Raw genomic sequence first — 16277 nt, 5'->3', positions numbered from 1 at the left:
GTAGGGTTCTCCGGTCTGCGCTGCAAATGCCTCTCCATGTGGAAGGGAAATTTTGTGTGCGCGCAGTGGCAGCGGGTGCAGCTCCACATTTTGCAGCCATTGAACTTTGGTGCGTCTGGGCCGATCCCTCTTTGCAACTTTCAACCCTTCACAGCAAGTCAAGTTCAGTATGTTTGCTCCGCCGTCGAACCTCCTCCTCACATCCCTCTAACAGCACCACAGATACAGCCAAGATGGTCAAGAAGAGAAAGAACAAGTACGTTCGCCCTGCCACGCCTCGCTCGACCGACAATCCCTCGATACTCGACGCAGCGTCGCCTTTGCTCGAGATCGCGAGCACGCACTCTTCGCGATGAGTTGAGCACTGGACTAACAGATCTACAGCGGTCGCAACAAGAAGGGCCGCGGCCACGTCAAGCCCATCCGCTGCAGCAACTGCTCTCGCTGCACGCCCAAGGATAAGGCAATCAAGCGCTTCACCATCCGCAACATGGTTGAGTCTGCTGCTATTCGTGCGTTCTTCCCTCTGCCACTACTTCTGCAATCATGGCGACTAACAGGCTTGTAGGTGACATCTCGGACGCCTCGGTCTTTGCCGAGTACACCGTACCCAAGATGTACCTGAAGCTGCAGTACTGTGTCTCTTGCGCCATTCATGGCAAGATTGTCCGGTACGTTGTCTTTCCTGGGAGTGTGACAACTGCGCCTCGGCGTATGCCTTTCAGAAGAGCCTTGGTCGTACTGCCACACTCCCACCCTCCTTGTCGCGCTGGCTCGCCCAGCCGCGGTACGTATCGTCGACAGGACGCTGACAGGACAATAGTGTTCGCTCGACCACTGGCCGCCGCAACCGTGCCCCTCCTCCTCGCGTCCGCTACAACAAGGACGGCAAGAAGATTGTCCCTAACGCCCCCAAGGCTTAAGCGATGGTTGTCTTCCTGCATGGCTGGTGTTCGATGTGATGAGTTACGACTGGGTCTCTTGGGAAATAGGGGCACATCAAACAGTGTGCGTTTGGCGCGTAAAATGAAACATGGTACATCCACAATTCGTCTTCTGTGAGGCTGTCCGCGTATATGAATGTTGTTCTGTGACATGACAAGAACGTGTCCCGCGCGTGCTTGGTGGCCCGAGAATCATACCGCTTGAATTTGTTCAACAGACACACACGCGCCAATGCGTTGCGTCAAACTAGTATCGAACTACCCTAGAGTCGCATCTAAGTTAAGTTTTCACGACCGTTCGCGTCGGCCTGGAGGGAACTCGCCCTGTAGACGGCAAAATTCATTTGAGTGGAACTTACAACGATGAGATCGCTTGGGTTGCATCTATTTGATTAGCTGGATGTAACGCGGTGGTTCACGCGTGTCTGGTGCTTGCATAAGGTAAGGTGCGAACATCAAATTGACCAGCTCAAAGCTTGATCAAGGATCATTGCATTGCAACACGCAAACGCCCAACAATTCTACGATCTCATAGCGAAGACCCGTAGAGACATAGCCCATCCTGTTTGGCGTTACTGTTGTCTTTCGCTGCTGAATTGTGCGCTGGCTTTTGCTACACATGAACTTGGCATCCATGCGGCAACACTATTGTAAAGTTCATGTACACAAACCCCTGACTATCGTTACCGCTGTCGCTGCTATGCGTTTCTGATGCAAAAGACATCAATAGTCAAGGTATTTTAAGAGCGTCTCGCCAATTATAACCATTGACTGAAGCATCAATTCTAGCAGCACAAACTCCGACACCCTATACACGGACCCATCCAGTTGGCCATCATTCCGGTCATTCCCTCATCATCAGAATTATATACCCAGAAAGCGATTTATACATGACACCGTCCCTCATCTATCATCTCATTGCCAACGTTGTCGTCGCACCTCCAGCCGTCGGCGGCCGTTGCGTGCTGGGTGCTGGCCGTGCTGGCGCTGGTCGGTTGATGTAATCCTGGTTCTCAATAGCGACACTCTTCGTCATGTGGTTGACCTTGTATACGCCGATCAAGCGCGCAGCCAGCTCGAACATGTTGTTGCGGAGCGAAATGACAATGAACTGAGCGTTCTTCGTCCTCTCCTTGATGTAGTTGGCCACAATGGAGACCTGGACCATGTCAGTACCTGGCTGAGAAGAGGCAAGGGGGGTCGGGTAACTTACGTTTCGGAAATCGAGCGCCGCGTCAATCTCGTCCATGACATAGAGCGGCGTTGGCTTGTAATGATGCAGCGCAAATACAAGGGCGAGACTGCTGAGCGTTTTCTCGCCACCTGATAGATTGCTGATGTTCTTCCAGCTCTTCTTGGGAGGCATGACACTGAATTGGATACCTTCGCTGAACGGGTCGAGACTGTCCACAAGCTCGAGCTCCGCGTTGCCGCCCATGGTGATGAGTTGGTACATCTCCTTGAGACGCAGAGAGATAGCACTCAGACCCTCCATGAAGCCCTCAAGGCGCAACCTGCGAAGGTCGTCGCACCTCTTCTTCGCCGAGTCGCGCTGGTCAACAGCGGCCTGTAGGTCAGAAGCTCGGCTGGCGTACTCTTCAACACGGCGGCGGTACTCGGCGAGTACACCAAGATCGACATTGACATTTTGCGTTTTCTCCTCGAGGACCGCAATTTCAGCCTTGAGCTGTTCCTTGCTCATGTCGGCAAGCTCATCGGGCGTGTACTGCGGCAACTGCTGCAGGTCTTGCATAGGCTCGTCTTCTTCTCCCTCCTCTTCTTCACCACTGCCCTCGCCACCTTCTTTCGCTTGCTCCTCGTCGGCTGTTTGGTCGTTTAGGGTCTGGCTGCGGTCGTCGCCACTTTCGGCCATATCAACGTCCTCGTCTTCCTCTTTCACCGAACCATCTTCCATGTCCACATCTCCATCATCTGCTGCCGATTGCTCAACCTTGGGCTTCTTGCTCTTGGTGACCTTCTTCCTCTTTGCGCCCTCTGCGCCGCCGACCAAGTCCTCGATGTCATGTAGGGTCAGCTTGGACAGCTTCTCGTCCCAGTATTTCAAGCGCCGATGGTTCTCTGTTAGAGCCTTCTGATTCTCCTCGAGCTTGTTCTTCATCTCGATTTCGAGTGCGCGAGTCTCATTCAACTCGGCTGTCTTCTCATCGAGCTCGGTCTTGAGGGCCTTGAGCTCCGTTTTGGTCGCCGCCAGGGCTTGCTCTGCCTCTTCCACACGCGCGCGGAGCTCCTCAGCCTTCTCTACTTGGTTGTTGACGTCGTGGTCGAGCTGTTCCAAATCGTTGTCGGCGGTGGCAAGCTCCTTGTTGGCCTTGGTCGCGTCCTTGTCGAGCTTGACCTTCTGCTTCTCAGCCTTGACGCGGCGAACCTCGGCGCTCGATATCTCTTCTTGGTTCTGTGCGAGCTCCTCTTTCATACTGTCCACCTTGGCACGTTGGGCGCGTAGTTTCTCGCCGCCAACCTCCATGATCTTGTCTTGCAACGTCTTGATCTCGTCTTCAACGCTCTGCGTCTCGCCATGGAGCTTCTCAATGTCCCTGTTGAGTTTGACAATGTCCTTCTTCAACGACTCTTGGCGGCTGTCGTCAGAGGCCGACGGCTGGTGCTCCTTGCTAATCTCCTTGACGCGTCTTTGCAGGTCGGCCAAGCTACGAGTGTTGCTTTCCATCTCGAGACCGATCTTTTGCTTCTTGGTGTCCAGCCGCGGCACGTTCTCGTTGATTTCGCGCAGACGGGTCTCGCACTCGCGCTGGTACTCTTGGAATTCCTGGTACTTGGTTTCCCAGGCATCCCTATCAGTCTCGAGCTTGACTACCTGCTCCTTGGAGATGTCATCTGTTTGCTTGGATGACATGAGACCCTTGCGGGTAGTAGAACCGCCACCAGACATGGTACCTGATTTATCAATCAGCTCACCAGCAAGTGTGACAACCCTCCATCGCTTGGCGCCATAGGCGATGCGGTTTGCTTGGGCCAAGTCATTTGCGACCAGAGTATCCTGCAGCGCATGGTAAAAGGCGGGCTGGAACTTCTTGTCTTTGGGAGTCACCAAATCGAACAAGCGGGGCGCATCCTCCGGTGTTTGCATAGCACCCATATCGCGGTTGCGCATCTTGTCCAGACATATAAAGTTGCCTCGCCCAAGATTGTTCTTGCGGAGGTGCTCGATGCACTGTTGACCGGCATCAACAGTCTCAGTGACAAAGTTGTCGAGGGCCGGGCATGCCGTCGAGATCGCAACATCGTACTTGGAGTCAATGGTGCCAAGATTGCCCAGTCTACCGTGGAAGCCATCAATGCGGCCAGACTCCTTCATCCGCATCAGAGCCGTAAGGACGTTGCCGCGAGCTTGCATGCCTGATAGATTTGATCGGGCCTCATCCGCCTTCTGACGGGCATTCGAAATCTTGGCGCGCATCTTGGGCTCTTGCTCCGCGAGTACGCTCAGTTCCGACTTCAAGTTCTCAGCTTCCGCAAGAAGCTCAGCCTTTTCTGACTCGCAAAGCTCCAGCTGCTCCCGCAATTTGGACTTGGCCTCCTCGGCAGAAGAGATCTTGCCTTTGAGTTCCTCAATAGCAACAGCACCTGCGTTGGCCTTCTCTTGGAGAATGTTGAGCTCGCTCTCGGCGACGGCAATGGCTGATTGCTTCTGGTTGATCTTCTCGGTCCAAGGCTCGAGCGACTTTTGCTTGGCTGCGATTTGATCCGAGAACTCTTGCGTCTTGCCTTTCAGGCTCTCGCGGATAGTAGCGAGCTCGGCCTCAGCGGCCTCCATCTGTTGCTCAAGCTCCTCCACGTCAGCCGTCCTCGTCTCAATGTCGGCCGAGCATTGCTCGATGGTCTCGTCAGCTTCGGCGGTCGATTGCTCGGCATTGGCAATCGTCTTTTCGAGCTTTTTCTTCTTGTCAGCGAGAAACTTGCGCTTCTCGTCAAACTTGACGCGCTCTTGCTCGAATTTGGACATTTCCTTGACCAAGGCTTGCGTTTGCTTCTCCTGCGTCTCGCAACTCTTGCTGCCCTTGTTGTACTGCTTTTCGAGCTCTTTGATCTGTTCTTGGCCGCCCTGATGCTTCTCCAATTCGGCGCTGAGCTGCTCCTGCATTTGGCCGATGGCTTCCTGGGTGACAGCAATGTTGTCGTGGCATTCCTGGCGGAACAGCTGGTATAGCGCCGATTGCTTTGCTGCCAACTCATTCTCATCGCGCATGAAGCCTAGTGCCTTGTCCTTCTTGTCCTCAAGACTGTTCTTCTCCTTCTCAACGTGCTGCACACGCCCGCTCTTCTCTGCGCAAATGTCGTTGAGCATCTCGACCTCGGTCGCCGACTCCTCGATTGGAGTCTTGTACTTGGACGTGCCGATGATATCCTCCAGATACTCGAGTAGACCATCGTCGTGTTCGTTGGGTGCCTTGGGCTTCATCTGGGCGATAGACTCCACCTCACCCTGGAGGATGAGGAAACGCTTGTGATCGAGATCAACGCCTCGCTCGCGTAGCAAGGTGGTGACGGCGGTAAAGTTGGATTCCTTGCCGTTCATGTAGTATTTGCTTGAGTTGTTCTTGAACGCCTTTCGCGAGATGATGAGCTCGGAGTTGGGAATAACCACCGACCCCCCGCCCGGCTGGTCCATGACTTCCTGGAAGTGGACAGCCACTTCGCAATGGTCCAGATTGGGGTATTCAGCTGAATTGTGAATAAGCGCCGAGATCTTGCCCTGTCGCATCTTGCTGGCGCGGAAGCCAAAGACGAACAACAAGCTGTCAATGACGTTGGACTTGCCGGAACCATTGGGACCAACGACAGACGAGAAAGATGCATGGAACGGGCCAACTTCCTGACGACCAGCGTAGCTCTTGAAGTTGTTCAAGATCAGATACGTCAAGACAATGCGCGACTTTGGGGTAGTTTCCTCCACCACGGGTATGGTTGTTTGGGTGCGTGACTTGATCATGAGGTCTAGCGGCTGATCCATGATGCTTGTGTTGAATCGATTGCCTCGAATCGTGGCCAGTGGGTCGTCTCGAAATCGGTTGTTGGAGCTGGTGATGTCGGCTAGAGGTGTGGCCGGCACCGCGTTCAGCTTGGGAGGCGCATCAGGCGGCGTAGTCTTCTGTGGTGTAGGTGGCGCCAATGCAATGGTCGGTCCAGTCGAAACTCGTGAGCTCGTACTTTGACGCTTCTTTGGCGTCGCCTGGGGCGATATGACCTGAGAGAGCTCATCCTCAGACTCCTCCTCCTGTTTGACCGCAGAAGCGTCCACTTCGCCGGTCATGTCCGAAGCAGAGGTTTCCGATACCAGCACTTGAGTCACCTCATCTGGCGCTGATTCCTCTGTTTGCGTTTCAGGCTCGGGGGTTGGCGCCGCTAGCGATGCCTTCTTTGGCCGCCCTCGACCTCGCGCTGTGGTTTTCGTTGCGGCGGGCGGAGGTGTAGGCGCTGCCGCTGATGTTTTCCGCGTGCTCCTAGTCGATCTGCGGGATGTGTTTGATGTGTCTGGCTCAAAATCCTCGGCCTCGTCTTCGTGAATTTTGGTCGTGTTCTGTGAGGACTCATCGTCCGAGTCGATCACAGCATTGCGCCGTGTAGCGCGTCGCGTCCGGGAGGCCATTGTGCGCTTCTGAATGTGTAAATGGCAGAGATTGCCTGTAATGCAACCGTGCAACAAAACAACCGCGTCTCTAGTTAGTCGTTGCTGTAATGGAAAACGGGTTTGTCGATGCGAAATGGCGGCGCCCCGCGCTGGTTGCTTTGCGGTGAATGAGTGTGTTTGGATATGTCCCAATTCGGCAGGGGTCTGTAAACAACAGAGAGCCCCACTTCGGCCACCCCACGAAATCACGTGGATCCGCGACAGCTTCCAGTCCAGTCCTCATGACGATTTCGCTGTCGCGCGCAACGCAGCCGATCTTCTCTAAACCACAGAACCAAGTGTGCCCGCCCTTGTCGGAGATGTTCGACTACACAGACTTTCAGCAGGTCTTCCCTGCTGGCAGTGCGCTGCCTTACGATCGCGAGCTCCTGAGCGAGATTGAAGGATCGCGCAAAGCTTTCGATGGGCTACTCTTCATCGACCGCGTGATCAAGGCGCTCGGATTCTCCAAGGGTTAGCTCGCCGTTTTCGAATTCATCTTCAATTGACTGACTTTTGTTAGGCAAATCTTACCCGCCCAAGACAGACAATGCGCTCCGCCAGCTTCACCATCAGATCTGCGAAGCCTCCATGGCGCTGCACTACAAGCTCTCCCTTCTCTACTACATTCTCCTCGATTTCGACAAAACAAGTACGCGCGCCGTCGTCTCGGAAGACTTTGCGAACAACTCTGGTCTGCCCAAGAGCTACCAGATCCTGATGAAAGGCCTGTGGCAGCTGGACCAGCAGGAGTTTGAGGATGCGCTGGAATACATTGCATATCCGTCCCTGATCCCCGATTTCGCCGACGACATCATCACCGCCCTCGTTCGCAACGGCGAAGAACAGCTTGCATTGTCGTACTACTACACCGTGCAGCCGATCTTGAGCACGTCGACGGCACTGGAGCTGCTGTTCGAAGCAATGGCTCGCAACGACGCCACCGAGGCACTCTTCTTCTCGCGTACCCAACCCGAGTACATCCGGGAGACACTTTTCCAGCGCCTCATCTCGCTAGCTCTCGGCGACAACCAGAACGCCGGGGTGGAAGATGCTGCGTTTCTGCCATTCACGGCAGAGGAAGAGGCGTGGTTTGAAGAATACTTGCGGCACGGAGACGGCAAGAATATCAAAAAGTCAAAGGACACACTCCTTGTGCGCAAGATTGCAGACAACAGATTTGATGAGATCAAGGAAATGCGAGGCAACTCGGGGTCCTGGGGACCAATCTTTGAGGGGATTCGGCAGGGAACAGATGGCCAGTAAGCGGCACGTGTTTTCCCCCAGCATAGCAATGGCGTTGGCATACCAAATGGACTTCAATGTATTCGCATCATTTGACCGTTTATCTGAGACTGGGTAATAATCTATTTCCTGGGCCCTTTAATAAGCGGTGCTTACTATATGCTGGCAGAATCTTTTTGTGAACCCTGTGGATCTTTGCCAATGCCTTTCAGGTTTCTCTCGCTTCTGCGCAGTCTTTCAAGATGACCAAAGTAAACGCCGAGGCTTGCAAAGTTATCAAATCATGATAGTGTCGTGTCTTCGTCTCCTCGGACACCATCAACGCTGGTAGCCTTGCCATGGCGCATCGGTGACAGGAGCTGTATACTGCGCCTGGTAAGCCGCAGTGCCAGGCGGAGGATGTCGTGGCTGACTCGAGTATCCAGGTTGATAAGGTGAGGATGTCTGAGGAAAGTAACTTGCACCAGAGTAGTGCTGCTGCTGCTGAACTGGCACGGGAGAGTTAGGCAAAGACATTGGTGTTGGTGGAAGCACCTGTGACAGCGGACGCTTGTCATAGTAGCTTTGCGGGACCGGAACGGCGTCGTACGTCGGTTCCACGGGCATAGGCTGGTAGGGCTGCATATTTAGCCCTGGTGCGTGCTGCATTGGGGCAGAAGGCGGGCTCATCGGGGGTGAGGCAACCTTTTGTAGTGTCCTGTGATACAACTGGCTTAACGGCCGGGTGACATTGCGGGACTTGGTCGGCGCAGGTGACAGAGGCACACTTGGAGGAGGAGCAAAGTACGGCATGGATGGCCCGGCGGTACTTTGTGGAGGTGGATGAAAGTAGGGCGCTGATTGCGGCATCGGGGCGTACTGTGTAGGTGGGCTGTAGGAGGGCATGGTCTGAACGATGGACAGCCTGTGTGGTGTCGGTGGTGAAATCTGAGCTGGCGTGGTTGCTGACGAAGCCGCATAAGGGTATTCATGGCTCTGAACAAGCTCTGGTGGCGTTGTTGGCGGGCTCTGGCTGTGAGGCTGGTAGTGCTGATGAGCTATGAGGAGAGCGGGTGGTGGAGGGAAGCCGGTGTTATCGGTTGCGATACTCGCCGCAGGCGTCTGGGCTCGTGTTTGTGGCGTCGGTATGTGCACTTGCATCTGAGGTGAGAGATATGGCTGTGGGATTGTCGATTCAGGCCTCGGTAGTGACGAGGTTGAGGATCGTATAGGTTCCGCTGGGAGTTCCACGCTGAAGACACTGTATGAAGCGACACTTGACTGAGAAAGCGCGGAAACTTGCGTAGCTCCGGTAGAAGACGATGTACATCTGCCCCCTTGTTGCGTTGTTACAGTTTTCTGATCATGATTGGCATCCCATCCTGGCAACGAACTCGAAACATCACTCATGTCGAAGATACTGGGAGAATTGGCATGACTGGCTGCTGGCTGTTGATGTGGCATCTGACACTGGGCGGCTGATTCCGCCTCGGCCTGATATTGATCTGTCCATGGTCCAGCTTTGGAGTCCATTCGCCCGTGAAACTGAGCAGCCGGCTGATTGTATGAAGGAGGGCTCATGTGAAGCGATGCGCTACCGCTGGGTACCCCTGAGTTGTACGCTGGGGGAGGAGAAGCAATCGAAAGTCGAGAGCTCGAGCCTGCGGCCCATGCCTGGGGGTTGTACGGCTGCATTGGATAACCCGCCTCTGCTGCTTTAGCACCCTGCACAGCCTGGAAGACACCGGCAGCCTGGAAAGCTTTCTGTGCCTCCTTTCTCCTGACGTGGTTCGTATGCACATGTTCGACTCCGAGTCCAGCGCCGTCGAGCGCCGCGTGCGTGACGACCTTGACTGCCGTTTCATTCTCAATAATCGCAGATATACCATGCTCTGCGCCATGTGCGGCAATAGTATCTGCCCCCATTGAGGCGACACCAAGCGTCATGACGCCAATGGTCCCGCTGACCGCCACGCCGCTGAGGACGTCTCGCTTGCGTGTTACGTGGGACGCTGAGTGCCTGGTGAGATGCCTCTCAATGATTTCCCGCTTCTTCCGGGCATTGTGGATTGCAGGAGCGGCTAATGCTACGCCTATGGTTGAGACTCCGGCTGTTAGAGGAATAGCCAGCCCAGAGACGGTGGTGGAAGTCGCAGCGCCGGTGATCAGACGTGTGTAGTGCTGCCATTCTCTCTGTAGCTCCTCTGGCGTGAGCCCACGGCACTTTTCGTCGTATTTCTGAAAGTCAAAGGGCATGGCTGCTGGGTTGCGTCTTCCTGGACAGGGCGAGGGAAGATGACAGCCAGGGACACCTGAGGGGTCTGGAGAGCGCGCCCGGGCCCATGATATCTACTGTGCTCCTACCAGGAGGCCTCGCAGATGTGGCTGCTTCTGCATACATGAAATGCGGAATCGCAGGCCAAGTGTTCGCCCGACGAGGTGTTACCGCTTTGCGGCTGAACACAATATCCACACGCAGCTGAGTCTAGTCAGCCCAAGGATGCATCAGGCGCCATCCTATCACAGATGGCGGAAAGATTGCCTATGCCGGGCTTACGGCATGGATGAATAGATATTTGTTTCGTAGTGATGGGAAAGGTCCAGGTTCCCACAGACCTCGAAGTTGCCTTGGGAAAAGGGAAGTAAGCTGATTCCACGAGTCTCCAACTCTGATGAACAAATAACCAATAAAAAGGGGTCATGGACAATAATACAGCAAGAACAGACAATCATCTCGTAGAATTGATTCAATCGAAAGGACAAAAGGCATTCAAAAAGAATTAGTCGTGTGATGGATGGTGTGGCAAAAGTAATATCCGGAATGAAGCTTATCGGATTTGAACCGATGACCTTGTGGAATTTCCGATCTGGAATCACACGCGCTACCGCTGCGCCAAAGCTCCAGATGTAAGACATAATGATTTTGAGCACTATACAGGGAGAGACGTGGAGAGCTGCAATGATAATTTCGTGCCCCTTTATGGAGTCTAGAAATCGAAAACACAGCACACATATAGGTAGCCCTTGAAAATGGAAGCGACTGCGGATAGATGTCAATGGATAAGCTCAAAAAGATCTCAGTGAATGGAAACACTCAGCATAGTCGAGCTTGTGCCACGGCTCTTTCATTCTCCATCCTGGCGAGCTCTGTTGACATGGCGGACAGTGATCGACGACGTCCGCGTGGCAGTCGCTGTCTCTCAGTAATAGACCGATCCAGAATATCAGTCTAGTATTATAGCATCCTGTTCGCGTTGCTCCTATCCGAAAGCATTCACCCTGGCACTGCTCCAAGTCCGGAAACACGTGCAGTGTTGTCCAGGGGAAAGGGACGGGCGCTTCAGTCTACATGTATGGACTTGTTAGACATATCTGGTACAAAGTCTTTACATGGCTCGCAGACACTTTGCCTCTGAATCCCCGAAACAGACACGATTCGTGCCGTGAACATGGGCGAAAATTGGTGCCGGCATGGCGGGTGAATCATGGGTCCAGGACGGATTCATAGCTTACTCGGAGAACCCGAACAAAAGGCTATAGAATCTAATAAAGAACCTTTTGTGCTTGCAGGTTATTGATGCACTGTTTTCTTTAGATATTGGATGGTAAATATCTCAGCCCAGACATTCCAATAATTTGACGAGTATAGTGCATGTTACGGGAGCGAATACTTGGCTGGATGGCTGCCGGTGGGTTGCGCATCCCCTTGGGTATAGTAAGGTAGTGAAGCCCAGATCGAGCAGATAAACGCGCGGGTTTCGGCAAGCGGAAATCAACGTTTCTCACTTCAAATAATCAGCGTTATCGGTCCAGACTTGAATCTATTCGGCTACTGTCATGGGTGTTCTCGGCTAATCAGTGATCGCTTATTTATCGAGGCACTTTCAGGTCCATAGAAGCCGTTCATGTGGCCATATAAGCGTCACATAACTCTCAACTGATCTCCGTTGCCTTAATGGTGGGTGGTATACTGGTGCTCTGATCTTTGCAGTCACGTTATTTCCTTGGGGCTAGTTATTCAGTGGTATGTAATTGCTGTGGGTATGTTATCCTGATTTCGATTTCACAACTTCATCAATAACCCGTGCACCAACAAACTTGAGATCACAAGACAGCCACACCACGCACTCACAAAACGGTCTCAAACTAACACAGAATACCTCCTCAGCATACAAGATATTGCAGTGGAATCATTGAAAATGTCGGGCGTGAGTGGAATTCATTTCATACATGTCTCGCACCTTGTGATGCAACTTGGTTCGTGGCCTAGCGCATCATCCTCTAGGGGCAGCGGGATCAGCACCCAGTCGTTTACCCTTAGCCCAGCGCATCATCCTTTAGGGGCAGCGGGATCAGTATCGTTTTGGCTAGTCGGTCCGGTGTGGTAGAATGTGGAGGACAGACCAGTTAATCACATTCTTACACGCAGCCAACATGAATCATGCGTGCGGTGCTTGGGAGGTGAGATCAATGATCTTGGGATGCCATGACAGAAAGAGATGGATACAGCCTCCCAGCCAGCGTCTTGGGAGGGAAATCGATCTCAACACTTATAACGCATGAGGCTACTCTTCATAGCCGGATTCCAGCGAACAATGTCCGCGACCTTGACTCCATAGATTCCTGCAATCGCCGCGCACGTTTGGCCCTTCTTGATCAGATGGAGTATAAGCTTGAACGACGCCGGCAAAAAAGTAAGAGCCGAACCCGCGATCGAGCCAATGCTTCTAGTCCGCACAATCGATCATCCTCAAGCACCGGTCATACTCCTCGACTTGAAGCTGCTGACAGAGATAAACCGCACAATCGATCATCCTCTAGCACCGGTCACGGAGGCCCTCTATGTAAAGGTTATTTCAATTGACGAGATCCAATCCCAGTCCCGCGTGCCGCGGCATGTTTTTGTTCGCCATGAGCCTCAGCGAGAATCGACTTCCGTCGTAATCACGGCGACGAGGCGCTCTCATGTGAGAATCTCAGATGACCTTGCTCGATAACGCTGCTGCGTGCACAGTTTGGGAGTGGAATCGTTGGATGGCCCTGCAGAATACGATGGTGTTCGAAGCCTGGTATCGTGATACAACAATTCGAAAGGCCACCGGGAGCTTACAGGACATATTGCTTGATGATTCCGCCGCCTTTGCGATCAGATGTGAGTGGATGTGAACTTGAAGCACAGAAGGTAATATAACGCAACATACTAGGTAAGCAGATTGGCCGGCTGTTTCAATCTCTGTCGCAACGGCTCTTCAGCTCCCATCCCCCATCCATCAGGAGCAGACTCCCGCCCGGACGTTGAACTCTCTAGCGCCCTTGGGATCATGCTATCGCATCTCCCGAGTCGTCCCACTCTCCTTGACCTCCGTCAATACTGCTGGCACATCTCATGCACCTTCTCGTGCTCTCGTCAGCTCCGCGCCCTCCCATTATCTTCCATCTCCCACTGTAATTGTCTGACGTGCTATCACACTTGGGATTTCCACAGATCATGTGTATGATCAAGCTCGCCCCTCTTTGAGCTTTGTTCGCCTCCTGCCTTTCCTCAGACCATTCCTCAGTGTTTCGCTGAACCCATTCTCGGCATCTTCGACACCGCCTCTGTGTTGGGTCATCATACGCTTTGGTAAGGTACAGCCATCGCCCCGTGTAATTCTCGGTTGTACGATCACAGCTCGGGTTTCCACACTCTTGGTATTCATTCTTGCGGTTCATGACGCGCACAGTTGTTCTGTCATTTCCAGTGCGATCAAAGAACTCGGCGCAAACGCCGCAACGCCAGATCTCGTTGCCGTCGTCGGAATAGCGACTCCAATTCTTGTGATTCTCGCCGGTTCGGACACAAATCGAGTTGAAGCATCGTCTGTCGGAGGGGATTGGTTTCCTCTTGAGTTTGCTTTCTGAGCGCTCATCCTGGTATTTCATGTAGTAACAGTGACAAGCGCCGCAACGCCAGGTTCCAGTCCATTCGCCGTCTTGGTCCTTCTTTCGGTGAAACGTGTGCATACCGGGCGACTCAAGGTTCTCCTCGACTGAACAAATGCAGCACTGACGTGGGCCCTGTGAAGGAGACCAGAAGTTGGCTGGCTGGCGTTCCCTGCCATTGTCCCGTAAATAGACATGACATTGCTCACACCGCAAGTAGCAGGTATCGTTGCGGTGGCCCGCTTCATAGCGCCAGTTCCATGGCCAGTCCTTCTCCGTGACGGCACATGCTGGGTTGACGCATACCCGAGTGCCTTTGATCGCGCGGTTCTTTGGGCGAAAGTCCTTCGCCTTGGCCCGTCCACGATTGACACGCTGACGGTTCGTTTTGTCGCATACGAAACAGAACTCATAAACACTTCCGTCGATGATGTCCTCGCGCGGTCCCTCGCCAAAGCAGGCGTGATGCGTGACGCAATGGATAATGGCGCACTTATAGGCCCCATAGTAGCAGGCCGCGCACTTGTCGCCCTCTTCCGTCTGGATCCATTCTCTCGTGTATGTGTGGAAGCGGCCGCACTCAAGGGAGCCGCCACGCCGCACGTGTATTATCCGGCCTGTGACTTTCATATACAGGAGCCCTTGAATAATGCACCTATGAGTTGATGGCTATTTCACGCAAGGGTTCATCGCCGCCGGCCGCCTTCTAGTGATCGCACGTCGGAGCCTGTGGCCATCGCACAAGTGATCCAATGGCTGTCAGTCAAGTGCAACTGGGTGCAACCTGCTAGCTTAGATATACACCCGCGGCTGCATTTAATGTGATTCGTTGTGGCGGTCAAACGCCCCGATTCCGTCGTGACAGGTCGCATCATCCTACGGTCCCACCGTACGCATCGGCCGCGGCGGCGCGGCCGTGCCAGTCTCCGTCGGGTCCGATGCGGCACCCACCATCAGGGAAAGGGTAAAGACGTGCCGGGGGATCGACTCGGCTGCGGGAGGTACGCGAAGAATGAGAATATCACCCAGAGGACCATGTGCCGCTTGGTTGCGGCGCTGCAGACTGGAGTCCTGGGCCCTTGTGCGGCCGCGGCGGCGACTCTTCGGCGCCGGGAGTGAAGGTGTTGTTTGGTACCAACCAGGATGACAATGCCACGTGCGCAGCCGATCAACAGGACGTAATAATGAAGTTGTGCGTACACGATCTATTCACGAACACAAACGATGGCTCATGGAACGTTTCTCGTCTGATCGCAGATATTTGATGGAGCCCACACGAAACCAGCCCAGCCGACATTTGGACATACTCATCTCCTCGGTGTACATGTATGTCCCGACTCAACCGTCAGACTCCTGGTCCTGACTTGGCGCCGATGCCTCCCTAGTCTGCAGGTTCTGCCTCTTCCAGACCGCAGGGCGTGGAGTCCAATCACGCAAAGAGTGCCATGATGAATTCCAGATACACCTGAAGGGCCAAATATGACTGCGCAAGTTCACGAAGTTCACGATTCAGTCGCTCCAGCTCCTCCATATTCGACTGCGCATCTTGACGGATCCTTTGCTCTAGCACTTCCATGCGCAACGCCAGTCTTGCCAAAGTCGTAGCAGACGATTGAGAGCTGTCGGTGGCTGCGGAGGCAGAAGGCGCATGTACACCTCGGGTGGGACAATGGCGGCTCACAGGCGCTATGGCGGTTAGCAGTCCATCATGATATCTTGTTAAAGAGGACATTACCCTTGAACCAACGGTGTCTCTGGTGTTGATGGACCGTCCGTGGCCTCCTTGTCCTCCTCGTCCTCTTCGCCCTCCTCGACCGGCATTGCTGGGACTGGCTGCACCGTTTTGATGGCCTACAGAAGACATTGCAAATCGAATGTTGAAAAGTGTAGAAAAATGGGCCTTTGATAGCGTGCTGGCAGTTCTGGTGGAAGGTGGCCTGCCAACTTGTTAATCTGGGGGTCAACGAGCAACTCGCAAAGAACAGAGAAGCCCAAAGGCAAAGACAAAGAAACATGTGCTCGGGGGAATCTCCGGGTAATTGATGAAGGGCTGAACAGCCCTGAGAAATGTTTGATGTTGTGTATTAGTGCTCTTCACCTACAGAGTTGAGATGAGATTGACGTGGTGGGTGTAGGGCACATGGGGGTCTGGGAATGAAGAAAGACATGAGCCAAGCAAGTCGCGAGATTATTGCACGATCCCCGTGGCTCGTTTGGTACCCAGAATGGATCATGGAAACCACCAAAAATACCACAGCCTCCCAGGACACCCAAGAGAAACCGAAGATATTCAAATCGGACTCATGCAGCCTGAGAGTAACACGCGGAAGGTCACTGGACTGGCAGAAATAGTTGTACGCGCTCGGGGGGCTCACTGTCATCTAAGCAAATATAGCGACTCGAGCTCGGCCATCACAGACCAGGTGTATTCAAAGCTGTTGATCGTGGATTTCAGGTGGATTCATGGGTTCTTGATCTTTTATGTATTGAGGCAACTTCCAGTCAGCATGACCTGATAACTTGACCTAGACCTGAATCTC

At 53.6% G+C, this 16277-nt stretch overlaps 6 protein-coding genes and 1 non-coding gene across 7 annotated transcripts; 2 read left to right on the top strand and 5 right to left on the bottom strand.

Annotated features, from left to right (window-relative positions):
* The first annotated feature begins 74 nt into the window (after positions 1-74).
* On the top strand, positions 75-1045 carry F5Z01DRAFT_664481 (ribosomal protein S26e). Its single transcript, XM_046264106.1, has 5 exons — positions 75-167; positions 223-256; positions 385-512; positions 569-671; positions 824-1045. Exons 2-5 carry the CDS (start codon positions 234-236, stop codon positions 921-923), a joined length of 354 nt encoding a protein of 117 aa, XP_046114973.1. The 5' UTR covers positions 75-167; positions 223-233; the 3' UTR covers positions 924-1045.
* An 809-nt stretch (positions 1046-1854) lies between these two features.
* On the bottom strand, positions 1855-6570 carry F5Z01DRAFT_628341 (RecF/RecN/SMC; the record flags this gene model as incomplete). Its single annotated transcript, XM_046261592.1, has 3 exons — positions 1855-2103; positions 2158-6189; positions 6274-6570. 3 exons carry the CDS (start codon positions 6568-6570, stop codon positions 1855-1857), a joined length of 4578 nt encoding a protein of 1525 aa, XP_046114972.1.
* Positions 6571-6911: 341 nt separating this feature from the next.
* On the top strand, positions 6912-7857 carry F5Z01DRAFT_628388 (nuclear pore complex assembly-domain-containing protein; the record flags this gene model as incomplete). Its single annotated transcript, XM_046261596.1, has 2 exons — positions 6912-7065; positions 7115-7857. The coding sequence occupies 2 exons, from the start codon at positions 6912-6914 to the stop codon at positions 7855-7857; spliced, it is 897 nt and encodes a 298-aa protein (XP_046114971.1).
* Positions 7858-8154: 297 nt separating this feature from the next.
* Positions 8155-10071, bottom strand: F5Z01DRAFT_628400 (uncharacterized protein; the record flags this gene model as incomplete). The annotated part of the gene is made up of 2 exons (XM_046261597.1): positions 8155-8694; positions 9424-10071. The coding sequence occupies 2 exons, from the start codon at positions 10069-10071 to the stop codon at positions 8155-8157; spliced, it is 1188 nt and encodes a 395-aa protein (XP_046114970.1).
* Positions 10072-10637: 566 nt separating this feature from the next.
* F5Z01DRAFT_t93 lies at positions 10638-10718 on the bottom strand. The gene has a single exon. It is a non-coding gene; the product is annotated as a tRNA-Trp (tRNA).
* Positions 10719-12970: 2252 nt separating this feature from the next.
* F5Z01DRAFT_330151 (uncharacterized protein) lies at positions 12971-14766 on the bottom strand. Its single transcript, XM_046259117.1, has one exon. The coding sequence runs from the start codon at positions 14365-14367 to the stop codon at positions 13135-13137; it is 1233 nt and encodes a 410-aa protein (XP_046114969.1). The 5' UTR covers positions 14368-14766; the 3' UTR covers positions 12971-13134.
* Positions 14767-15857, bottom strand: F5Z01DRAFT_330160 (uncharacterized protein). The gene is made up of 2 exons (XM_046259118.1): positions 15473-15857; positions 14767-15423 (listed from the first exon to the last, which is right to left on the bottom strand). The coding sequence occupies exons 1-2, from the start codon at positions 15750-15752 to the stop codon at positions 15167-15169; spliced, it is 537 nt and encodes a 178-aa protein (XP_046114968.1). The 5' UTR covers positions 15753-15857; the 3' UTR covers positions 14767-15166.
* Between the last annotated feature and the right edge of the window lie 420 nt (positions 15858-16277).

Source organism: Emericellopsis atlantica, assembly GCF_019669845.1.
Source record: "Emericellopsis atlantica unplaced genomic scaffold F5Z01scaffold_30, whole genome shotgun sequence".
In the NCBI taxonomy this organism is placed as follows: Eukaryota; Fungi; Ascomycota; class Sordariomycetes; order Hypocreales; family Bionectriaceae; genus Emericellopsis; species Emericellopsis atlantica.
This window is presented reverse-complemented; position numbering and strand designations above follow the sequence as displayed.

What these genes read in the sequence shown, in the direction of transcription:
- F5Z01DRAFT_664481 (XM_046264106.1), top strand. Translation starts at nt 234, where the DNA reads ATGGTCAAGAAGAGAAAGAACAA. An exon ending in GTCAAGAAGAGAAAGAACAA is followed by an intron (nt 257 to 384) that starts GTACGTTCGCCC and finishes ACAGATCTACAG; the next exon opens with CGGTCGCAACAAGAAGGGCC. An exon ending in GGTTGAGTCTGCTGCTATTC is followed by an intron (nt 513 to 568) that starts GTGCGTTCTTCC and finishes ACAGGCTTGTAG; the next exon opens with GTGACATCTCGGACGCCTCG.
- F5Z01DRAFT_330151 (XM_046259117.1), bottom strand. Translation starts at nt 14,367, where the DNA reads ATGAAAGTCACAGGCCGGATAATACACGTGCGGCGTGGCGGCTCCCTT.
- F5Z01DRAFT_330160 (XM_046259118.1), bottom strand. Translation starts at nt 15,752, where the DNA reads ATGTTTCTTTGTCTTTGCCTTTGGGCTTCTCTGTTCTTTGCGAGTTGC. An exon ending in GAGACACCGTTGGTTCAAGG is followed by an intron (nt 15,424 to 15,472) that starts GTAATGTCCTCT and finishes TAACCGCCATAG; the next exon opens with CGCCTGTGAGCCGCCATTGT.